The sequence below is a fragment of the Scardinius erythrophthalmus genome (genome assembly GCF_964197995.2).
Source record: "Scardinius erythrophthalmus genome assembly, chromosome: 16".
Taxonomy (NCBI): domain Eukaryota; kingdom Metazoa; phylum Chordata; class Actinopteri; order Cypriniformes; family Leuciscidae; genus Scardinius; species Scardinius erythrophthalmus.
In genome coordinates, this window is record NC_138236.1 from 15,808,839 (window position 1) to 15,827,338 (window position 18,500).

Here is an 18,500-nt window from a genome sequence, read left to right on the forward strand (position 1 = left end):
GTTTTTGTGTGCAGATCTCAGAGCCTAGGCTGCCTACAGAGACGAGGTTTTTTGATGGCATGCTAATGGGGCGGGCAGCTAGCGGATCGTTAGGAAAGATTAGATGAATGTGATAAAAATATTTTTGGGCCTGAAATCACTGATACCACCTTTAACATAGAAAACAGTTTTAAATTGTAATAATGTTTCACAATATTACTGTTTTTACTGTATTTTTGATTAAATAGCAGCTTTGGTGAGTGTAAGAAAAATTGTAATGTTTCCAAACTTTTGACCGGTGCTTTCTCTCTCTCTCTCTCTCTGTGTGTGTGTGTGTGTGTATATATAGTCATTTATATACAGTATATACCTTTAACATCATCCAGTGCAGTCAGTCTGGGATCTGTCACAGGTGTTGTTGGGCCACTTGATTCATCTTAACTTGACCTAGATGGTTCTAGTGTTTAATTGTATTCCATCAGAATTAGATATGTTGAAAAATAATGTTAAATTAGTGTTGATTTGTTTTTTGGCTTTATTGGGATAATATGCCTGAATTATAATACAAGCAACCAGTCCAGACATTCAAAGAAGATTGCTGAAGAGCTGAGTGACACAAGGGTTTTTACCAAGTGTTACCCTGGCAACATATCAGACCTTCAACAGCTTTCAAATAATGATACATTGCTTTCAGTCCTACATCAGTACATACACACACCGCATACGCATAGTATGTCTACAACACACAGAAATAGAGCAACACACTCATATGAGCATAATCAACTGGGTGAATGAATATGTACATACATACAAGGCAAGAAAAAAAGGAGAGAGCAGATTCATCAAATGCACTGAACACAGTGAGATCCAACAGTCCAAGACTACTAGTGAAAATGATTAAACTATATATATTTTTTTAATTAAACATTTTGGTATTGTAAAAATGTATGGTATTTTTTCATGAAAAATACTGTAAGTATTACAATGCAAGCAAGCAAGTAAAGTTGCTCTGAAAAAAATATGTGCATCAAGTTGCAAAAATGCATTTGCATATTTGATTAGTGACCTATATCTAATTTTAAATATGTCAACTACTTATTGTTTTAATTTTGTCAAAATCTTCAGTGTGGTTTTAGACTTTTGGACCCTACTGTACATCCAGATACAACATTAAAACACTTAACACACATATTGAGATCAAAGGACGGTCAAAATATTGTGAAAAACATCAAATTATATATATGACACAAATTGATAATGGTTGAGAGGAAAATGAAATCTAATGATGGATATAAATGATAACTAAAAAGGCACTTAAGAGAAAACTGACAGTTTGGGAAATAAAAGCTGGTGGCTGTTTATGTGAGTGACTGAGTTTGAATCCAGCACTCGTCTGAATGTGCCGTGCACTTCACTCACACACTAAGGCAAGTCCAATCATAACAAAACAACATACATTGGAATTAAAATACAGTGGTTAAAATAAAAAAAGAGGAATCTAAAGCTACACGATCCTTCAGTTTAAAGCAATGCATAGTGTTTTTTTTTTCTTTTACAGGTGGGCCTGCTTCTCTGAAGTCCACTAGCAATGTTGGCAAAAGTTCTACTGTAATCCTTAAGTCGAAAGAAACACACATTTGAAAATCTGTGCTCAACACCAAAGCCAAAATGACTGATTAACAGGAACAAATGGTGCATTATGTAAACTTATTTGGTTTCACGAAGCTTCAGCTGTATTCTACTCATGAATGCATTATACCAATAAAAATAGAAATGGGTGAGATTTAGATTGTAGATCCCATTATAGTGGTTTTATGTGATTTAACCCATTAAAATGTGGAAGACATTCCACCGGTAATCCCATAAAAATGTTCAAAAATAAGTGCTGGGAAACACTTAGTGGTATAGTTGCAGTGTACATATGTTGCCACTAGATGTCATATTGCTCAAAAACAGCAGCATCTCATAAAGCTTAAACAACATTTATCCCATCAATACAATGGCTTGCAATATTTTTTGCTGAAAGTGTATGTCTGGAAAGCCATAGCATTTGTGCATTAGATTGGTGGTATTTAATGGTGTTTTTGCTTGGGAACTTCAGTTTGTTCTTCCTCATTCAGTCATGAGGCAGAGCAGCTCCAATAATTATTTGTGCTATGGCTTTTTGGCTTTCATTGCCACAGGCAAATAGCCACGCACAGACCTGCACTCATAAGGCAACTCCATTCAACAGTCCAGCAAGGGACCACAGGGGAAGCACTTAAAGGGACAGTTCACCAAAAAAAAGAAGAAAAAAAGAAACTTCTGTCATTTACTCACCATCAATATTTTTAACATGTATATCTTTTTATGTTCCGCAGGAGAAAGTACACTATTTTGAATAATGTTTCAACTGTTTCCACTGACTTTCATTGTAAGGACAAACAGACATTTAAGTTTGTGAAGAAAGAAAGTCATACGGGTTTGGAACGACATGAGTGTGAGTAAATGATGAATTTCCCTTTTTTGGGTGAACTATCCCTTTAAAAGACGTGTCATTTTAGGTTTAAGGCTAGTAGTGGTCGCTCCTCTCTTTTTTGCCACGGACTTTTCTTGTTCTCGTCTTCACCGCCTTCGTCAGGCACCATCAGGTTGTCTGGCCGGCTGCTGCTCATGTGCATTTGAGTCTCCTCAGTCCTAAAAACCTCGCTATCTGTCCCCGTCTCCTCTGCTGTCTCAACCACAGGATCAGGGAAAGGAGGTGGTGAAGGAAGCTCAGGTGGAGGTGTCGGGGGTGACAAAGTCCCTTCGTCTTCCTCCTCCCTCTCTTTTTCCTGCAATGAACACTCTCTAGGGGGAGAGTGTTCTTCTGGGCTGCAGACTGGAGTGGGGCTTCCGCTGCTCTCTGCATTAGCATTTGAATCCTCTACAAATACAAGTGGCATATATTCAACAGGCACCGTGGGCTGAGGCACAGCTTTAGTTTTAACCCTGACTTTATCACGAATACGCCGCCCTGGTGTGACATCGCTCATATCAACCCCAGAGTCCAGACTGGCGTCATTGCTTCCGACACAACTGCTGTTGCATCCTGCCCTCTGCAAGTCGATGTAGGAATGGCGGATGTGCGCGTTGGAGCGGCCGTCCAGTGACACGAACCAAGCTCTGGGGTGTGGGAGTGGCTTTCCTCCCCTGAGCGCCATCAAAGTCTTTTCAGCCAGAAGCTGATCTTCTCCGTTCATCTGCACTACATCCAAGCCCGCTTGACTGAGAGAGTTGGGGATGGACAGATCGCCGGGAACAGCAGCCGTCTGCAGTGTCCACTCCTCCGCTCCTCCGCCTCGGTTGTCCCCTTTGCCTTGTGGCCCTCCTTCTTGCTCTCCTTTGCCCCATGTGTGCGGGACTTGGCCCTGGGGCTGATGACTCGCACTGAGCTCCGCCTGAATGCTTTCCAATTCACTCTGTTCGTCCGACTGCAAAAGCAGCGCCTGGCCCGACAGAGGGTGCGTCCCTGGAAGTCGCATGTAGTGGGCGGGAATAACGAGAGTGGGCCGAGCCTTGCGATACATCTCTTCCCCTTGGTTGACTTGCAATTCGGAGGTGCAGCAGAGCAGGGCTCCATGTCGGGGAAGCGGGGTGGGACGCTCCAGATGGTCTACGGAGCGGGAAAGCATGTAGTCTGCCGCCCGCCGCTCGATTCCTTGTTCCCGCTCTGGGGATCCGGCGGGACTTGTGGATGCGGCTGAAACAGGAGAGAGACGGGGATCTCGCAGGCTTGATTTACTCTCCGAAGAGAGACGTCCCGCAGAGGCGGTGTGATGCAACGGATGGGGGGATGAAGACGAGACGGACATGTGGAGGGGATGGACAGATGAAGTCGTGATGGATGTATAGCTTCGCCGATACTCCCCGCGTCCCGCAGAGGAATCGTAACCCTCGGAGGGATTGTTTGAACAAGCTGATTTGAGGGGAAATATCTCCACTGAGTGTTTGTAGTGGTTGGATCCCCGGCTACGGAGCTCGCTATGCGAAGCTGCAAGCTCATTGGTGGAGGAGTCGTAGGGGGTGGGTTTAAGCATAGGCGTGTGCATGTCCGGCTCCGCCCCACTGTGGTCTAGGTGAGTCTCACTGATGAGGTTCAGGTGGGACATGGAAGTAGCCTGGTCTCGTTTAGAGCCATCCAAAGCTGAGGATAGAGTAAACTTCCTGTGGACAGGCCGTAAGCGCGTACACTTCCTCCTGAAAGTACAGAAACTTGTTGAACTATCATAAATACCAAGAGAAGATCTCAATTTTCCTCTTGACTACTGAGGTCACCAAACATCAACACACTTATTAAACAAATCACACTCATTGTACACTCATACACTGTAAACAATCTTGACTTTTCACCTAAACATCAAAATTTTGAGATTTGTTCTATGTCAAATGTCAAAGACACACCTGCAATAGTAGAGGAGCAAGCATAACAGGAAGAGCAGTATCAGGGCCATGCCTCCTAATATGGCCAGCAGGAAGACTGTGTGATAAGTACTAATATCCTTTGCAACCACTGGACCTACAACAGAACATACATGGTGTTCAGCATAGAGGAATCCATCCATCCATCCTACTCACATTTTCACTGTTGTCCACTTTACTGTATACTATCCATCAATAACACTTTTCAACAGAAGAGATTTCCTATAACCATTATTTTCATGCTGAATGTTCACTAAACTGACCCCCTCCCCCCACCCCCTCGTAATGACATTATTCTCTCAGCTGGTGGATATGAATAGCACAGTGAATGTGCAAACAACTACAGAAGTCAATAACTCTGTCTGCCACAAAGCACTTGTGTGTCTGCCCGTCGGGCTGCTCTCTGCATTAATGGCCATTCAAAAGGGTCAAAGAATGCAGAGTCAACTAAACAAAGATGAGAAATCTGGAAAAATGGCCAGGAATTGATACCTGTGTTTATGGGAGACATGGCTGCGACCCAATAGCCAAGCTGAGGAGCAATATATGTGAGAGTTAACTGTTTCCCCTCTCTCTGGATATATCCCAGACTGCTCTTCAACCAGGCCCCTGCACAGACACACAAAACACACATTTATATAAAAATATAAGATATATTTTATCTTTTGATTATATAAAAAATAAAACAAAATATAATTAAAAATAAAATGTAATGAAATTATATAATATTTAAATTATATTTTGTTACTTAACCTGTAAATGTAGAGTGTGGCTTTTTTTATTAAGTTTACATTATGGCTGTTATCACACAAAAAAAATACAATACAATCATTTAATCAAATCACAAAGAAAATATAACGCTCCATCTTGAGGAAGTCTGCGGTTAGCAAGTGATTTGAGCTGAGTGTTGAGACCAGGCAGTGCAGATAACACTCAAAACACACACTGTACTGTCATCCTATCATGTTTCGTTACTGATCACATACAGTGCATTCATTATACTTTCTACTGCATTATTCTGTCTGGATACTTTGCCAACGGTTTACAGGGTCAGACGGGGATTAAAGCCATGCCAAAGCAGAACCGCACCTACCACAGTAAGTGCCTCTTTTAGGATCTGAATCTGGGTTGTCGTGCATTCCCATTATAGGTGAACATTTCAAACAGAATTCATGATACAAATTCAAGTATTTCCAATAAGACTATAAACTAAATTTACACTCTGAAATGAATGTGCGTGTTGAACTTAAGTTGAAATATTAAAGGGTACACATTAGAGCATATGTGTCAAACTCCACTCCTGAAGGGCCACTGTCCTGCAAGAGCTTAGGTCCAAAAGTTTCTAATAATACCGAGTTTGATGTCCCTGAATCGGAGGATGGGGCGATTTGCTTAATGGCCACTTGGTGGCAGTGTTTGTTGATGGAATGATTATGGAGGACCGAAAAATGAAGAAGGGAAGAGTGGGTAAAAAAAAACCTCAAAAACACTAATTTAGGTAAAGAGGAACAAAATTATGTTTGTCTGGTGTAGACAACCATAATGAGAGGGAATACATATTTTGTGGTTGTAAGGTTATAAGAAGTGTCATTCTCCATGAGCACCATATTGAATTGATCTGTGCTATATAAGCTATCACACACACACTGCACTGGTGACTATACAGGTCACATAAACAGCGTACGGAGTGAAATGCTGATGTGCACACAGAGAAGAGGGAGGCTGGAGAATGATTCAGCATTGTTTACACAATCAATTACCTTCATCCACACGTGACTGTGCACAGGAATATTGCTGAACATCTTCCCACACTCTCACAACACAGTCACATGCAGACCTCTGCAATACATCAATCTGCCAAGCAAAGAAAGCTTTGTTTGAACTGCCTTGTGCTAGGCATTATGTACGTAACGACACATTACGTGTCTTTGCCATTTGCTATTTCACAATGTATTTACACTAATGCATCGGCTTTGATCCAGTATCCATTGAGTTAACCGCAAAACAAGAAACATCATGAAGATCCCTATAGTGTTCATTATTCAAAAGTTTGGGGTCAGTTTTTTTATGCTTTTGAATGGAGTCTCTTATGCTCACCAAGGTCAAATTAAAGGGGTGTCAGAAAGCGAGGACCGGGACTATATTTTGTACACACACCCACATACACGTATTCAACACACAATCGTGAAACCATGTGACTTTGTTTACTATGCTGCAGAGACCATTTTTCATTGCAGTGCTCCTATTAGAAAACACTGCGAGGAATAGTGTAATTTACGTGTGATGCCAGGGGCTTTTCAGTCTAGTCTTTATCCCCGTCTCCCAGTGCACTTCAGACAACAAAGTAGCTTACATCTCTGTGCCCTAAGAAAGGGAATCAAGTTAGCGCCAGCTGCTGTTTTCCACCTTGTTCTCTGCTCTGTTTATGAGCAGCTGCTAGGAGACAACAGTGATAACAGAGCAGCCCAGAGACGGGGCCTGAACTTATGCATTCAGAAAGGTTTCGCCCTCAGTACTTCCCACAATGTCCTTCTTTCTGTGTTGCTCTTGTTCTTCTGCATGATCTGATTTAGTTTCAGAAATATTATTGCTCATTACCCCTATTTTTACATTTAGAAATCCTTTCCTCTCATTTAATGCGAGCTTAAAGTTAATCTTTAACAACAATAATCATTTAATACACCGTTAAATGTTATCTTTAGTTAATCTCAAAATCAATATCCATGTTTCATCCTGTATAATAAATTCACTTAGACTTTTAAAAGTAAAATTTATTTACTCTTAAACACATAGCTCTGGTCTTTATCGACGTAATTCACTACCCTACCCCTCATTAATTTTTTAAAAGTTAGACATCAACCTTCTTAGTAGTCCTCAATCTATTCATTAAAAACAATATAACAAAAAAAATATATATATATAAAAGAATGTCTTATGCTCACCAGCCAAAACAACAGAGTGTTTCACATCACAAGAGCTCAGAGTCATTTACGGTAATGATCTTTCACCACTATATCCTCTAATATTTTTATCTAGAGCCAAACGCGCTTCGATCATGCCATTTCCGTTTCGGGCCCATTGCTTCTCTTCCCCACTAAAGAGCCACATTAAGAGCTGCAGATGACGTGGTTATTTTAACAACAGTAAAAATAAAAAATGCAGAAAACAACACTGCAGCAAAAACAATTATTTTTATCTGTCATATATGACTCCAACCCTTCAAATAAAAGTTTTTTGACAAGACATTTACGTCTATATTTAGCATTATTCATCAGCATATTAAGAGCATTTCATAATAAACAATGTTATGATTGGTAAAATTATTTGTAGATGCAAGGAAAGACTTTCATGATGTACATGTACATTGTTTGTTTGTTTTTAGTAAGTATTTTAGGTCAAATTTAAAAATGGTCCAGACTTCAAGAGGAAAACCCTGAACCCCCATTCAGTATACTTTCAGTGTATTTATGGCCTTCTGCCATACATGGGTATCTAGGTGTAAAAATAACAGCCTGATTAAACATCCGATCTTACCTATTAATATCCATACCCAATTGAGCTCAACTGATGATTGTGATTTTTTCTTTTCCCGAAACATTCTCAGATGCCACTATTTGGCTCTGAGGGCCCAATATACTCACATTTGATGACTATTTTGACTGTTTAGGATTTTTCTTTTCATTTACAAAGAAAAATTTACAACTAATCCAAAAAAGTATTTTCCAGACCTCCTCTGGGAAGGAAATACAGAGACTGGACCTCTTACAGTGTTTGTTATAACTGGCTGCCATAATAAATTCCAAGCAACTTAGAGTCCCCCTGTAGTCAATAATTATGAATGAAAATATGAATGAAAAAAAAAATTCTTCATGCCTTAAAATAGCTTGAATGTAACTCTACACCCTTGCTTCATTTTTGTATACGCGGATTCATGAATATGCAAATGAGTCCCGCCTCCACTCACTCATACAGGTTCGTCTACAAGTCGATGTATCAGAATGGTAATGCGTTTTATGTATTGCTCTTTACATTGTTAGACACATAACAGTAATTAATATGATTAGCATTTGGCTTGACTACATTATCATACAGATAATAATGTGTTGCTAACGTTACACAAACCATATTCCCTTCCCCTGCTGCCTTCAAACATTCAGCATCCTTAGAAACACTCTGAACAACTTAGAAAGTCAGTGGAGAAAGGCATATAGTTCAAATCATCATAATATACATCATATTCACAATTCACCCGCTATATAGCTAAATGTATACCCGATTTTTCATATCAGCAGAAAAAAATATACCGAGATAATAACCTGGCTTCTCGAGACGATATGCTAAAGCACGCCCGCACATTGACGTGATTGGTTACAAGGTAGTTTGTGACGTCAGAAACACCAGTGATTTCAAACCGTGTCTTTTTTTCACTGCAGTTTTAAGGAGAAAATACTCCGCAATGGTGTTGACTTATGAATTTGCACATGGTTAGTCTTAAAGCATATTAAAAAACACCACATAGACATATAAACAACATTAAAAACTTGATTTTCTCCACAGGGGGACTTTAAGAAACTCCATAGATGTTATTTATTGTACATTTTAAAGCAATACATTTATGATACATTACAATACATACAAATTTCAAAGCATGTTGGCACAAGATCCTGTGAATTACACCTCAGTCTGTGGTAAGAAATAAAAGCCACAGAGTGAAAACCCTTGTGACTTGGATTATTCTGTCTGTGTATTATTTGATTATGAGATTTGCCTACTGAAATCTGTATAATCATCACAGCAAAAAACAGCAACTTTAACAGGCTATTGGGAAGTCTTTTCACTTACCCAAATATTTTCATAGCGACCCTACTGTAAATGTGAAGGAAAAAAAAATGTTCAGCGATTTCCTTGTCCTTTTCTCTCTACTCCCATTTAAATTACTAATTGTGTATATTTTTTGTTTTAAAAATCTGGTCATGAAAAAAGATGTGTGCAAGAGTTGGAAATGTGAAACTAGGAAATGGGTCCATTCAGCTCTTGACCCGAGGAACACCTTTCCATCAAAATTCCTTAAGAAAGATTCAAAAACAGTCCGACCCAGCTCAGGTTTTAACACTTCCCTTGGACTTACTCGCCTCAGAAACCAGGAAAACAGGAAATCTGGAGGCTTTGAAGAGATCACAACCTCACATACAAACATACAGTAAACCCACCTCAGGCAGGAAACACCTTCAGCACATTTGGGGTAACAATTCATTGCATAGCCCTTTAGTTGTGATATGTTAGTAACAGTTCATGTGATTTACAGGGATCTACTCTAAGATGAATGTGTGTAATAAACTCACCCAGTTTAGGGTCAAACCTCCAGGCAGGGATGTGATCATTCTCTTTCAATCCACTGTTTGCAGGAAGAGGGATGCTTACACTGATTGGCTCACTGACGTGAAGCTCCGCCCCATCGCTGCCCAAAAGATGGACACTGATAGCAGCTATAGGAGTCAACTCGAACTTTCGATCACTGACTGTCAGAGAAAGAAAAGTAAACTGAGCATGAACAACGGTGATATAAAAAAAAGATGTGAAAAAAAGACCAAGATAAACAATAAATTATAGACACTATTGTTCAAAGATTTGTGGTCGATAAGATTTTTTATTTGTTATGCTCACCAAGACTGCAGTTATTTTATTAAGATTACAGTATAAAACAGTGATATTATGAAATATTGTCACAATTTAAAATAATTTTCTTTTTTAATATATTTTAAAATGTAATTTATTCCTGTGATGCAAAGCTGTATTTTTTAGCTGCCATCAGTTCAGTCTTCAGTGTTACATGATTCTAATATGCAAATTTTCTACAAAAGAAACGTTTCCTATTATTATCAGATTTGAATAGAAATCAAATGAATTGAACGTTTAAAAGAACAGAGTTTATTTAAAATAGAATTACTTTGTAACAATATAAATGTCTTTACTGTCTCTTTTGAGCAATATAGTGCATCCTTACTGAAAGTATTCATTTGGCTTATCTATTTCATGGTAATGTTAAGACATTTCAGCGTCTGATTTTAAGGACTTCTGTACGAGAAACCATTTTGATACTTTGTTGGATCCACACTTAATGTTTCTTGATGACCTATATTATATATTAATAATGAGTCTCATCTAAAACGGTATCAGACAGACATAAGCCTTCCATTATTATTACACCCACAAATATCATCATTATGGATGGTAAAACTTGTTCTGTAATGGCTTAAAATGTATTATTCAGTGTTGGAGAGCTTTCTATTAAAAGGCTGTTATTCTGAAACAGTACTGATCAATTCAAAATAGTTCAAATAACTTTTCAAGATTACAATACAATACATTTTTTCTCTTGACAACACTAACTAATGCAAATTAAATAGTGGCCTCAAACTCACAATCACTTAATAAACATCTGATTTGAGTAAAAATATATGATCTGTGCATTTGGCTTTGCATTGTATATGCATATCTGATATCTCAAATGATGAGTTTGTGTAAGAAAAATATTAAGTAATATTAAGTATTATAAAGTAAAATAACTAGCTTCCGGCCAAACAAACATACGGATTCCACTTAAGTCTAAAGTGTAACTTGTGCGAGTAATACAACGTACTGCTGATATTTACGCGACGCCATGAAGCGCTACGTTACTTCCGATGTCATAAGTTGTGCATTAGGGGCAAGTAGACTGCGTATGGCCGGAAGCTAGAATTTTACTTTGTAACGTATTAGATATGAATATTTTTCTTACACAAACTCATCGCTTCGCTTCAGAAGGCCTTTATTAACTGAAAAAAGAAAGTCATATACACTTAGGATGGCTTGAGGGTGAGTAAATCATGGGGTAATTTTCATTTTAAAGTGAACTAATCCTTTAATAAAGCTGCCACTGTCTATTTATGTTGTTAATATGGAAATGTATTTCTTTTTTACTGACATTTAGCAATATTTTAATGAATAGCAAGTCATGACATTTTTTACTGCTGTTGAAATCTGGTGTCATGTCAATTGCAGTCCTCCGCTCTCTCGTGTGTTACCTGTGTAGTTGGGATGAAGCCCCTGCAGGTAGGGGAAGTACTGCGTGTCTTGTGTCGAACTGCTCACAGTGAGGAAGGCGGTTAGGTTGGTGTAGGTTACATTAGGAGGAAGACTCAATGCTCTTCTCTGAAACTGCACTGAAGGCTGCAGCTTTGAACCTACAGATGCAAAGACACAAACACACACCAAAAAAAGATGGCAGAAATGAGCATACATTAGGTTAATGATCGAACACCCCTGACATTATCTAAATGAAGTGGATCAGTAGCTGATGGAGTGCTGGTACTGCAACGCATGTCTCTTGAGAGTGATGTCATTGTGTTTCCATTTTGGCAAATCTTACATACCATAGACATGAGACTAAGCTATAGCCCAAATGGACCATAGAACCCAACTACACAAACACAACTCCCAAAATGACACCCTCAGTACTTGGGGTGTGCAATTAATATCGTTCAAAAGCTTAAGGCTGCATTTACTTGTTTAAAGGTAGAGTAAAAAATATATATATTTTGAAATAAGACTGCAATTTAAAGGTAGCTGTTTTATTCTATTCTATTTTAATATATTTGAACATTTCATTTATTCCTGTGATGGAAAAGTTGAATTTTCAGCAGCCATTACTCCAGTCTTGAGCATGACATGATCCTTCAGAAATCATTCTAACATGATGATTTGGGTCTCAGGAAACATTTCTTATTATTCTTACACTTTTTGAAAACAGTTGTGCAGATTATTATTTTTGTGAAAACCACTATACATTTTTATTTTAACAAGACTCTTTAATTAATAGAAAGTTATAGAAAGAACAGCATTTATTTGAAATAGAAATCTTTTGTTATAATATATTTGTCTTTACAGTCACTATTAATTAATTTAATGAATCCTTCCTGAATAAAAGTAGCAATTTTTTCAAAGAAACAAAAAATGTTTTAATTATCAATCAATCTTTACAAACAATTCAATAATGCTGTTAAATGTAATCTTTAGCCATTTGAATATCCATTTGTCATACTGTACACATTATAATGTTGTGATGCCTGAATGCACTTGTAGCCTTTACATCTGATTTTAGTTTTTAGTGCTTTTTAAAATTTATTTTGCAAAACACTATATCATTTTTATGTGTGCCATCTATCGATTGTTGAACATAAAAATCATTTTTCCAAAATATATATATTTTTTAAGTCAAGTGCTTGGCTCTCAATAAGCCTTTTCATTATTTCTTTGCTACACGTCAGAAGAGCTGATTTCATACACACACACACACACACACACACACACACACACACACACACACACACACACACACACACACAGTGAAATACGAAAGGTGTTTTGTCTGAAAACGCTGCGGTGTTTGAGCAATAGTTTAGAGTGTGTGATAATAATCTCCAAGTAAAGGATTATAATAGCAGATCTGTGGCGCGAGTGTGTGAGAAAAGCCTTTGTTTCAGCAGTGAGTCTGAGGCTCTGTATGTCTGTCAGTGTCCTCCGCTTTTGTTATGAGCGTGTGGTGATTGAGTGTTTTAAGGGGACTGGATTGGGGCTATGCTCTGAATGAGAGTGCAGCATTAGTACTCCCCTGAGACTAATAAACATGTCTCTCTCCCAAAATGTCACACACCGAGGGACAGGTTACCAAAAGAAAAGAGGTTGCTAGGGGGAAGAGTAAAGGAAAACAGTGTAAGCTAGAGGGGAAACAGGGACATGTGGATAACAGGGAGACAAAAAAAGGAGGAATGTGAAAGATTGGTTTAAAAAGTGAATTCCTCTCATTCTTGCTTTGTGTGTGTGTATACAGCCTCTCATTTAAATGTGGCTTCACACTCACTCAGAAAGCTTTAATTAGCATGAAGCCCTATGAGCCACGTGGACAACAGTACAGAATGATTCTCAATATACTTGCCACATGACACAATTACCGAGACAATTCAATGTTACAATTTATTTTCTTCAGTATTTTGTCTTGCATTCTAGAAAAAAAAAAGTCTAAATATCCTTAAAACATACATTTACTTAAGAAGCAATTCAGCATGGGATATGAAGACCTTCCAGAGAATGTACACTACCATTAAAATGTTCTTGAAAGAATGCTCACCAAGGCTGCATTTATTTGATTTGATTGAAAATATTACAATAAAATATTATTACAATGTAAAAAAAAACTTTTTTCTATTTTAATACATTTTAAAATGCAATTTATTCCTGTAATGGCAAAGCTGAAGACCGGAGTAATGATGTTGAAAATTCAGGTCACATGATCCTTCAGAAATCATTCTAATATGCTGATTTAGTGCTTTTTTTTGGTATTATTATCTATGTATTATTATCAACAACAACAAAAAACTTCTGCTGCTTAATATTTCTGTGGAAACCATGATACATTTTTTCAGGATTCTTTGATGAGAAAGTTTAAAAGAACAGCATTTTTTAGATTTTAATTTCTAACAATGTAAAAGGCTTTACCATCACATTAGGGATCTGTCGGGCCATTTTAATGACCGACTCCAAATACACACTCAGTCTCTCCTTCACATTAGAGGTAGTTCATTAACACACTGTTTTCAATCCCTAGTGAATCAGTATGTGCATGCATGTTGTCATGTGTGAACAACAAAAGTGCATCACCATTAAAGGTTCAAATCTTTGTCCTTGCTGGGCTAATTTATATGATATCTTTGCACTGTTCTAGTATACAATCTAGTTTAAAAAAATCTAGTCACTGCTGCATTTTTACACACAAGATTTCTCACAGCGTCTGTTCTATACCGTAAATAAATGGACATTTGGCACTAAAGGAGCAAGATGAAAATTGCACAACTTGTAACAATTAACAAAAACCATAACTGAGTTAGGTTTAAAATGTCTTACTGATGTAGCTACAACGTCATTAAACACAAGTGACTGTTACCTTGATATCCAGAGACAATCTGCACCACGTCATCATACACCATCAGAGTAGCAGCTCTCTCAGGAAGCAGGTCCAGACTGAGAGATGAGAAGACTTGAAAACAAATAAAGTCATAATTAGGAAGATGAATCACAATTAGGCCTGCAAGCTCAGAATCATGTCCAAAACATCTCAATATCTCTCCTCCGAAGGTCTTTCACTTGTTATTATTGATCTGCACAGGGAGAAAGAGAGTATGAGCTCCTGCTCCACAAAATGTTGCTAAACAAACTTAGCGCCCTGAAACATCAGCACAATTGAGCTGTGCTTAGGCATGTAGGCGTATTTTCTTTTGTCTGCTGCTAGTTAGTAGGTTAATCTCATTAGCTGTAATCTAACATTCTATTTATTTCTTACAGCTTTCTGCATTCCTGCTCCACTCTAGTTTTCATTTCCTGTTCAAGATCCTTTATAGAGTGACCCACAGAATGTATCAGTCACCAAGAGTTACAGTCGAGCTAATCCATCCCATTAACACAATCTTCAAAGAAAAGAAATATGGCTTTGTTCAGACATGCTGAAAAATAAAAAGTTTAGTTTGGTAGTTTAGTTTAGTTTGCTTGGTTTATTTGGTGCGGACTGAAAAAAATTACATAATAAATTTAGTCCTGGTCCGCTTAGCGTTAGCGCTCACGTCAGCATTTTAACACAGATCCTAAAGTTACCAAACCTAAAGGCATAGGGATTTGTTCACAACCCAATTGGTTGGCTTTGATTGCGTATATTTAGCGACGCAACTTACCGAACATCCAAAACAACGCTGTGAGCTGGGCTAAATGAGCTCGTTGTATGTGCGTAGCCTGTATATGATGTTATTTTGACCAGCTGGGAACTTGTGAAAAGCTTATAAAATGTGTAAAGTAGTCAAAACAGCAGCAGGAATCCCTCCATCACACACACAAACAAAGATCTGCTGCTAGGAGACGTGGTTCTGATGCCTGTATCGAACTCTGAAAGGCAACATCGTGACTATGACGAGAAAAAACGAGTATGCTTGAGCATTTTTTTCTTTTTAGGGTCTCATCTTGTGACAACATGTCCTGTTTTTGGTCTGTTTACATGTCTTTGGTCAGTGTTGGGTTCAATTTTCATTCGAACCGCACCAGAGTTGCTTTGGAAGCGGACCGAGACCCATCTTTTCAGCGGTCTCGCTCAGCTTGTTTGGTGCACACCAGGGTTCGGATGCCAGCGTTCACACTTATTCAAATGAACTGCACTGTGGTGATTAAAAGTGATTAAGAATAAGTGATTAAAAAATAGAACACTAAAAGCCAGTTCACTTCACACCAAGGACAATAACTATAGAGAGCCTAAGTCCCTCCCCTTCCGGTAGACCACCATGGGACCTTACTTCGGAAAAATATTGTATGGTAGTCAATGGCGCGAGACAACAAATATGTTGATCTCGTTTGAATTGTGCCCTGAATTACACATATGATGTTTATCAATTTAAAAGATACATTTTAAAGTCAAGAAAGTCGCAGTTTGATGTAAAACTGTTGAGGTATAAGACTGTGAAAATACGTAATTACGGAGACTACAAACCCAAAAGGCGCACATGTGACGTCATACCTTTTCTCTCAATGAATGAAGCTAACTTTACTGAAGCTAACGTCTGTCATTTTTTCTATAGTCTTACCTTATAATCGTAACGTTACGCCGTCATGCCTGAATGTTTTGTACCAGACTGCACACATACGAGCAACGGATCTTGTGACGTACATAGTGTGAGACGAGAGATGTAGCTCATTGAGCGATTTTCACATAAAACTAAATGTTACTCTTCTGTTTTATGACAAACTGCGACTTTCTTGACTTTCATAATTATCTTTTAAATTGACAAACATCATATGTGTAATTCAGGGCACAGATCAGACGGAATAAAAAGATAAGTTGTCTCTCGCCATTGACTAACATACATATTTTTTCCGAAGTAAGGTCCCATGAGCCGGAAGCGGAGGGGAGGGACTTAGGCTCTCTATAAAGATAACGATAAAGATATAGTTCTAAAAATCATTCTCAATATTAAAGAATAGCAGAGTTCACAACACAGCTATAACGATAACGGCACAGAGAAACGATATCGTTGGAATCACTTTCAGAACGATTTTATCCAGCTGATGAACGATATAAACATTGACAGCCAATCAGAATCCATCCTGCTGTAAGAGCTCAAGCATTTAAAGCAGCAGAGAAGCACACGCTTAGAATAAACAGAACAATATCTTCCGCTGGTGTGGTCGCTAATATAGTTATCATTTTTGGTGTGAACGGGCATTAAGGGTGAACTCACATTAAGCACGGTTGTCTTGTACCGTGCCCTGGTGCGGTATGGAGCGATCACACTAGTCAAACGAACTAGACTTTGGGGGTCAAATGTGCTTGGGCATGGTTCAGATCGCCTAGTGTGAGTCCACCCTAAAAATAATTGTTTTAAAAGCTACAAGTGAATTTAGGCACCATAACATTATAATGTACGGTATGAAAAGTGGATATTCATTTTGGGATTTGCTAAAGATTACCATTAAATGCTAATAAATTACAGTTTAAAAAAATCAACTTCAAGTGTTAGATGACGCAAAGTGTATTCTAAATGTAAAAACAGATCAAATGAGCATACAATAATAATTATCCAATATGAGGTCATTACCGGGTAGCCTGCTTGGTCGCCATGGAATGGAGTTGGGTACGTAGCCACGCTTAATTGCAGTGACTACAAGAAGGTCGCCAAGGCGATAGGTGAACCTGATGAAGGCGTTGCCATCGGCACCAGAGATATCCGAGGCAACAGGGGTGTGGTTCGTGAAGATCTCCACAGTGACACCAGAGAGAGGCTGGTGAGTGCTAGAGTCACTCAGGTGAACCTTCAGCGCCACTTCTGAAAAAAAAAAGAAAAAAAGAAATGTCAGCATGACAGGGTCACATTAGTTGTGTCCCAAATGACATACTCTACACTGTGCACTGTGTACTTAACCATCTAATCTCAAACATCCCACCTCTAGCTGGAAGGTCCGGGAGTCTCCTGCATATTGATAGCAGCTCCCTGGCGCCCGCAAATTGTATAATATCTCAGAAATCAAGCAAGCAAGAGAGAAAGCCTTTTTCCTTTCCATCTGGTATTATGTGAACCGATCACAAGTGGTCAGCCAAGACGCATTACCGTTATATTATTGGTAATATCATGCGTTTCAAATACATCTTTTGTGACCACTTGCGTTCGAATTTTGTGGAGACCCTTGCTTCCTTTTTCGTCACCCTCAACTACATCACTTTCTATGCACGAATACTACTGAATGAACAAACCCGTGTTCAACTTACACGAATGAATATAGTAGTATAATATATATTTTTTTTATATTATGGTGGTGGCTACGTAAGGAAAACTGTGACCATTGAGTTTATGAAGTATCCAACATTCCACTTAATGGTTAATTAAGTGCAGCATATGGGTATTTGAAGTGCACTTTCTCATTTTGGATTTTTTCAATGTGAACACACTACTTGCACTAAAAAAAAAGCATAAAATAGTGTATAAGTAGTATACAAATAATATATCTTGAGATATGCCCTAAATAATAAATGGTTTGTGTTACCATATTTAAAAAAATATATACGCGTGTACCAGCAGCTGCTTTTTTTAATTGGTATGCAAAAAACATTTAATTTCTGTAGTTTAGCCATTCTGTACTGCTCTTTTTAGATTAGTAATTGACATTTTTCATAGATTTCTTTACAGCTCAATTAAAACACTTTCTGCAAACACACAAAAATCAATGGTAACATTTTACAATAAGGTTTCATTAGTTAACATGAACTAACAATGAACAATACTTCTACAGCATTTATTAATCTTAGTTAAATGTCAATTTCAGAACTTACTAATACAGTATTAAAATCAAAAGTTGTATTCATTAACATTAGTTAATGCACTGTGAACTAATATGCCCAAACAATGAACAGTTGGATTTTTATTAACAAACATTTATAAATACTGTAACACATGTATTGCTCATTGTTAGACATGTTTAGCTCATGTTTGTTAATACATTAACTAATGTTAACG

The 18,500-nt window shown here is 38.0% G+C and overlaps 1 protein-coding gene across 1 annotated transcript in view; it reads right to left on the bottom strand.

The window, feature by feature from the left end:
* Positions 1 to 510: 510 nt before the first annotated feature.
* Positions 511 to 18,500, bottom strand: part of fam171a1 (family with sequence similarity 171 member A1) — a 35,982-nt gene continuing 17,992 nt past the window's right edge. The window contains exons 2-8 of the mRNA XM_081388113.1: positions 17,088 to 17,315; positions 14,399 to 14,491; positions 11,484 to 11,642; positions 9,762 to 9,938; positions 4,912 to 5,028; positions 4,402 to 4,516; positions 511 to 4,197 (exon numbers count right to left, since the gene is read on the bottom strand). Coding sequence (XP_081244239.1) covers positions 2,514 to 4,197; positions 4,402 to 4,516; positions 4,912 to 5,028; positions 9,762 to 9,938; positions 11,484 to 11,642; positions 14,399 to 14,491; positions 17,088 to 17,315 — 2,573 coding nt within the window. The 3' untranslated portion in view covers positions 511 to 2,513. The remainder of the gene's footprint in view (positions 4,198 to 4,401; positions 4,517 to 4,911; positions 5,029 to 9,761; positions 9,939 to 11,483; positions 11,643 to 14,398; positions 14,492 to 17,087; positions 17,316 to 18,500) is intronic.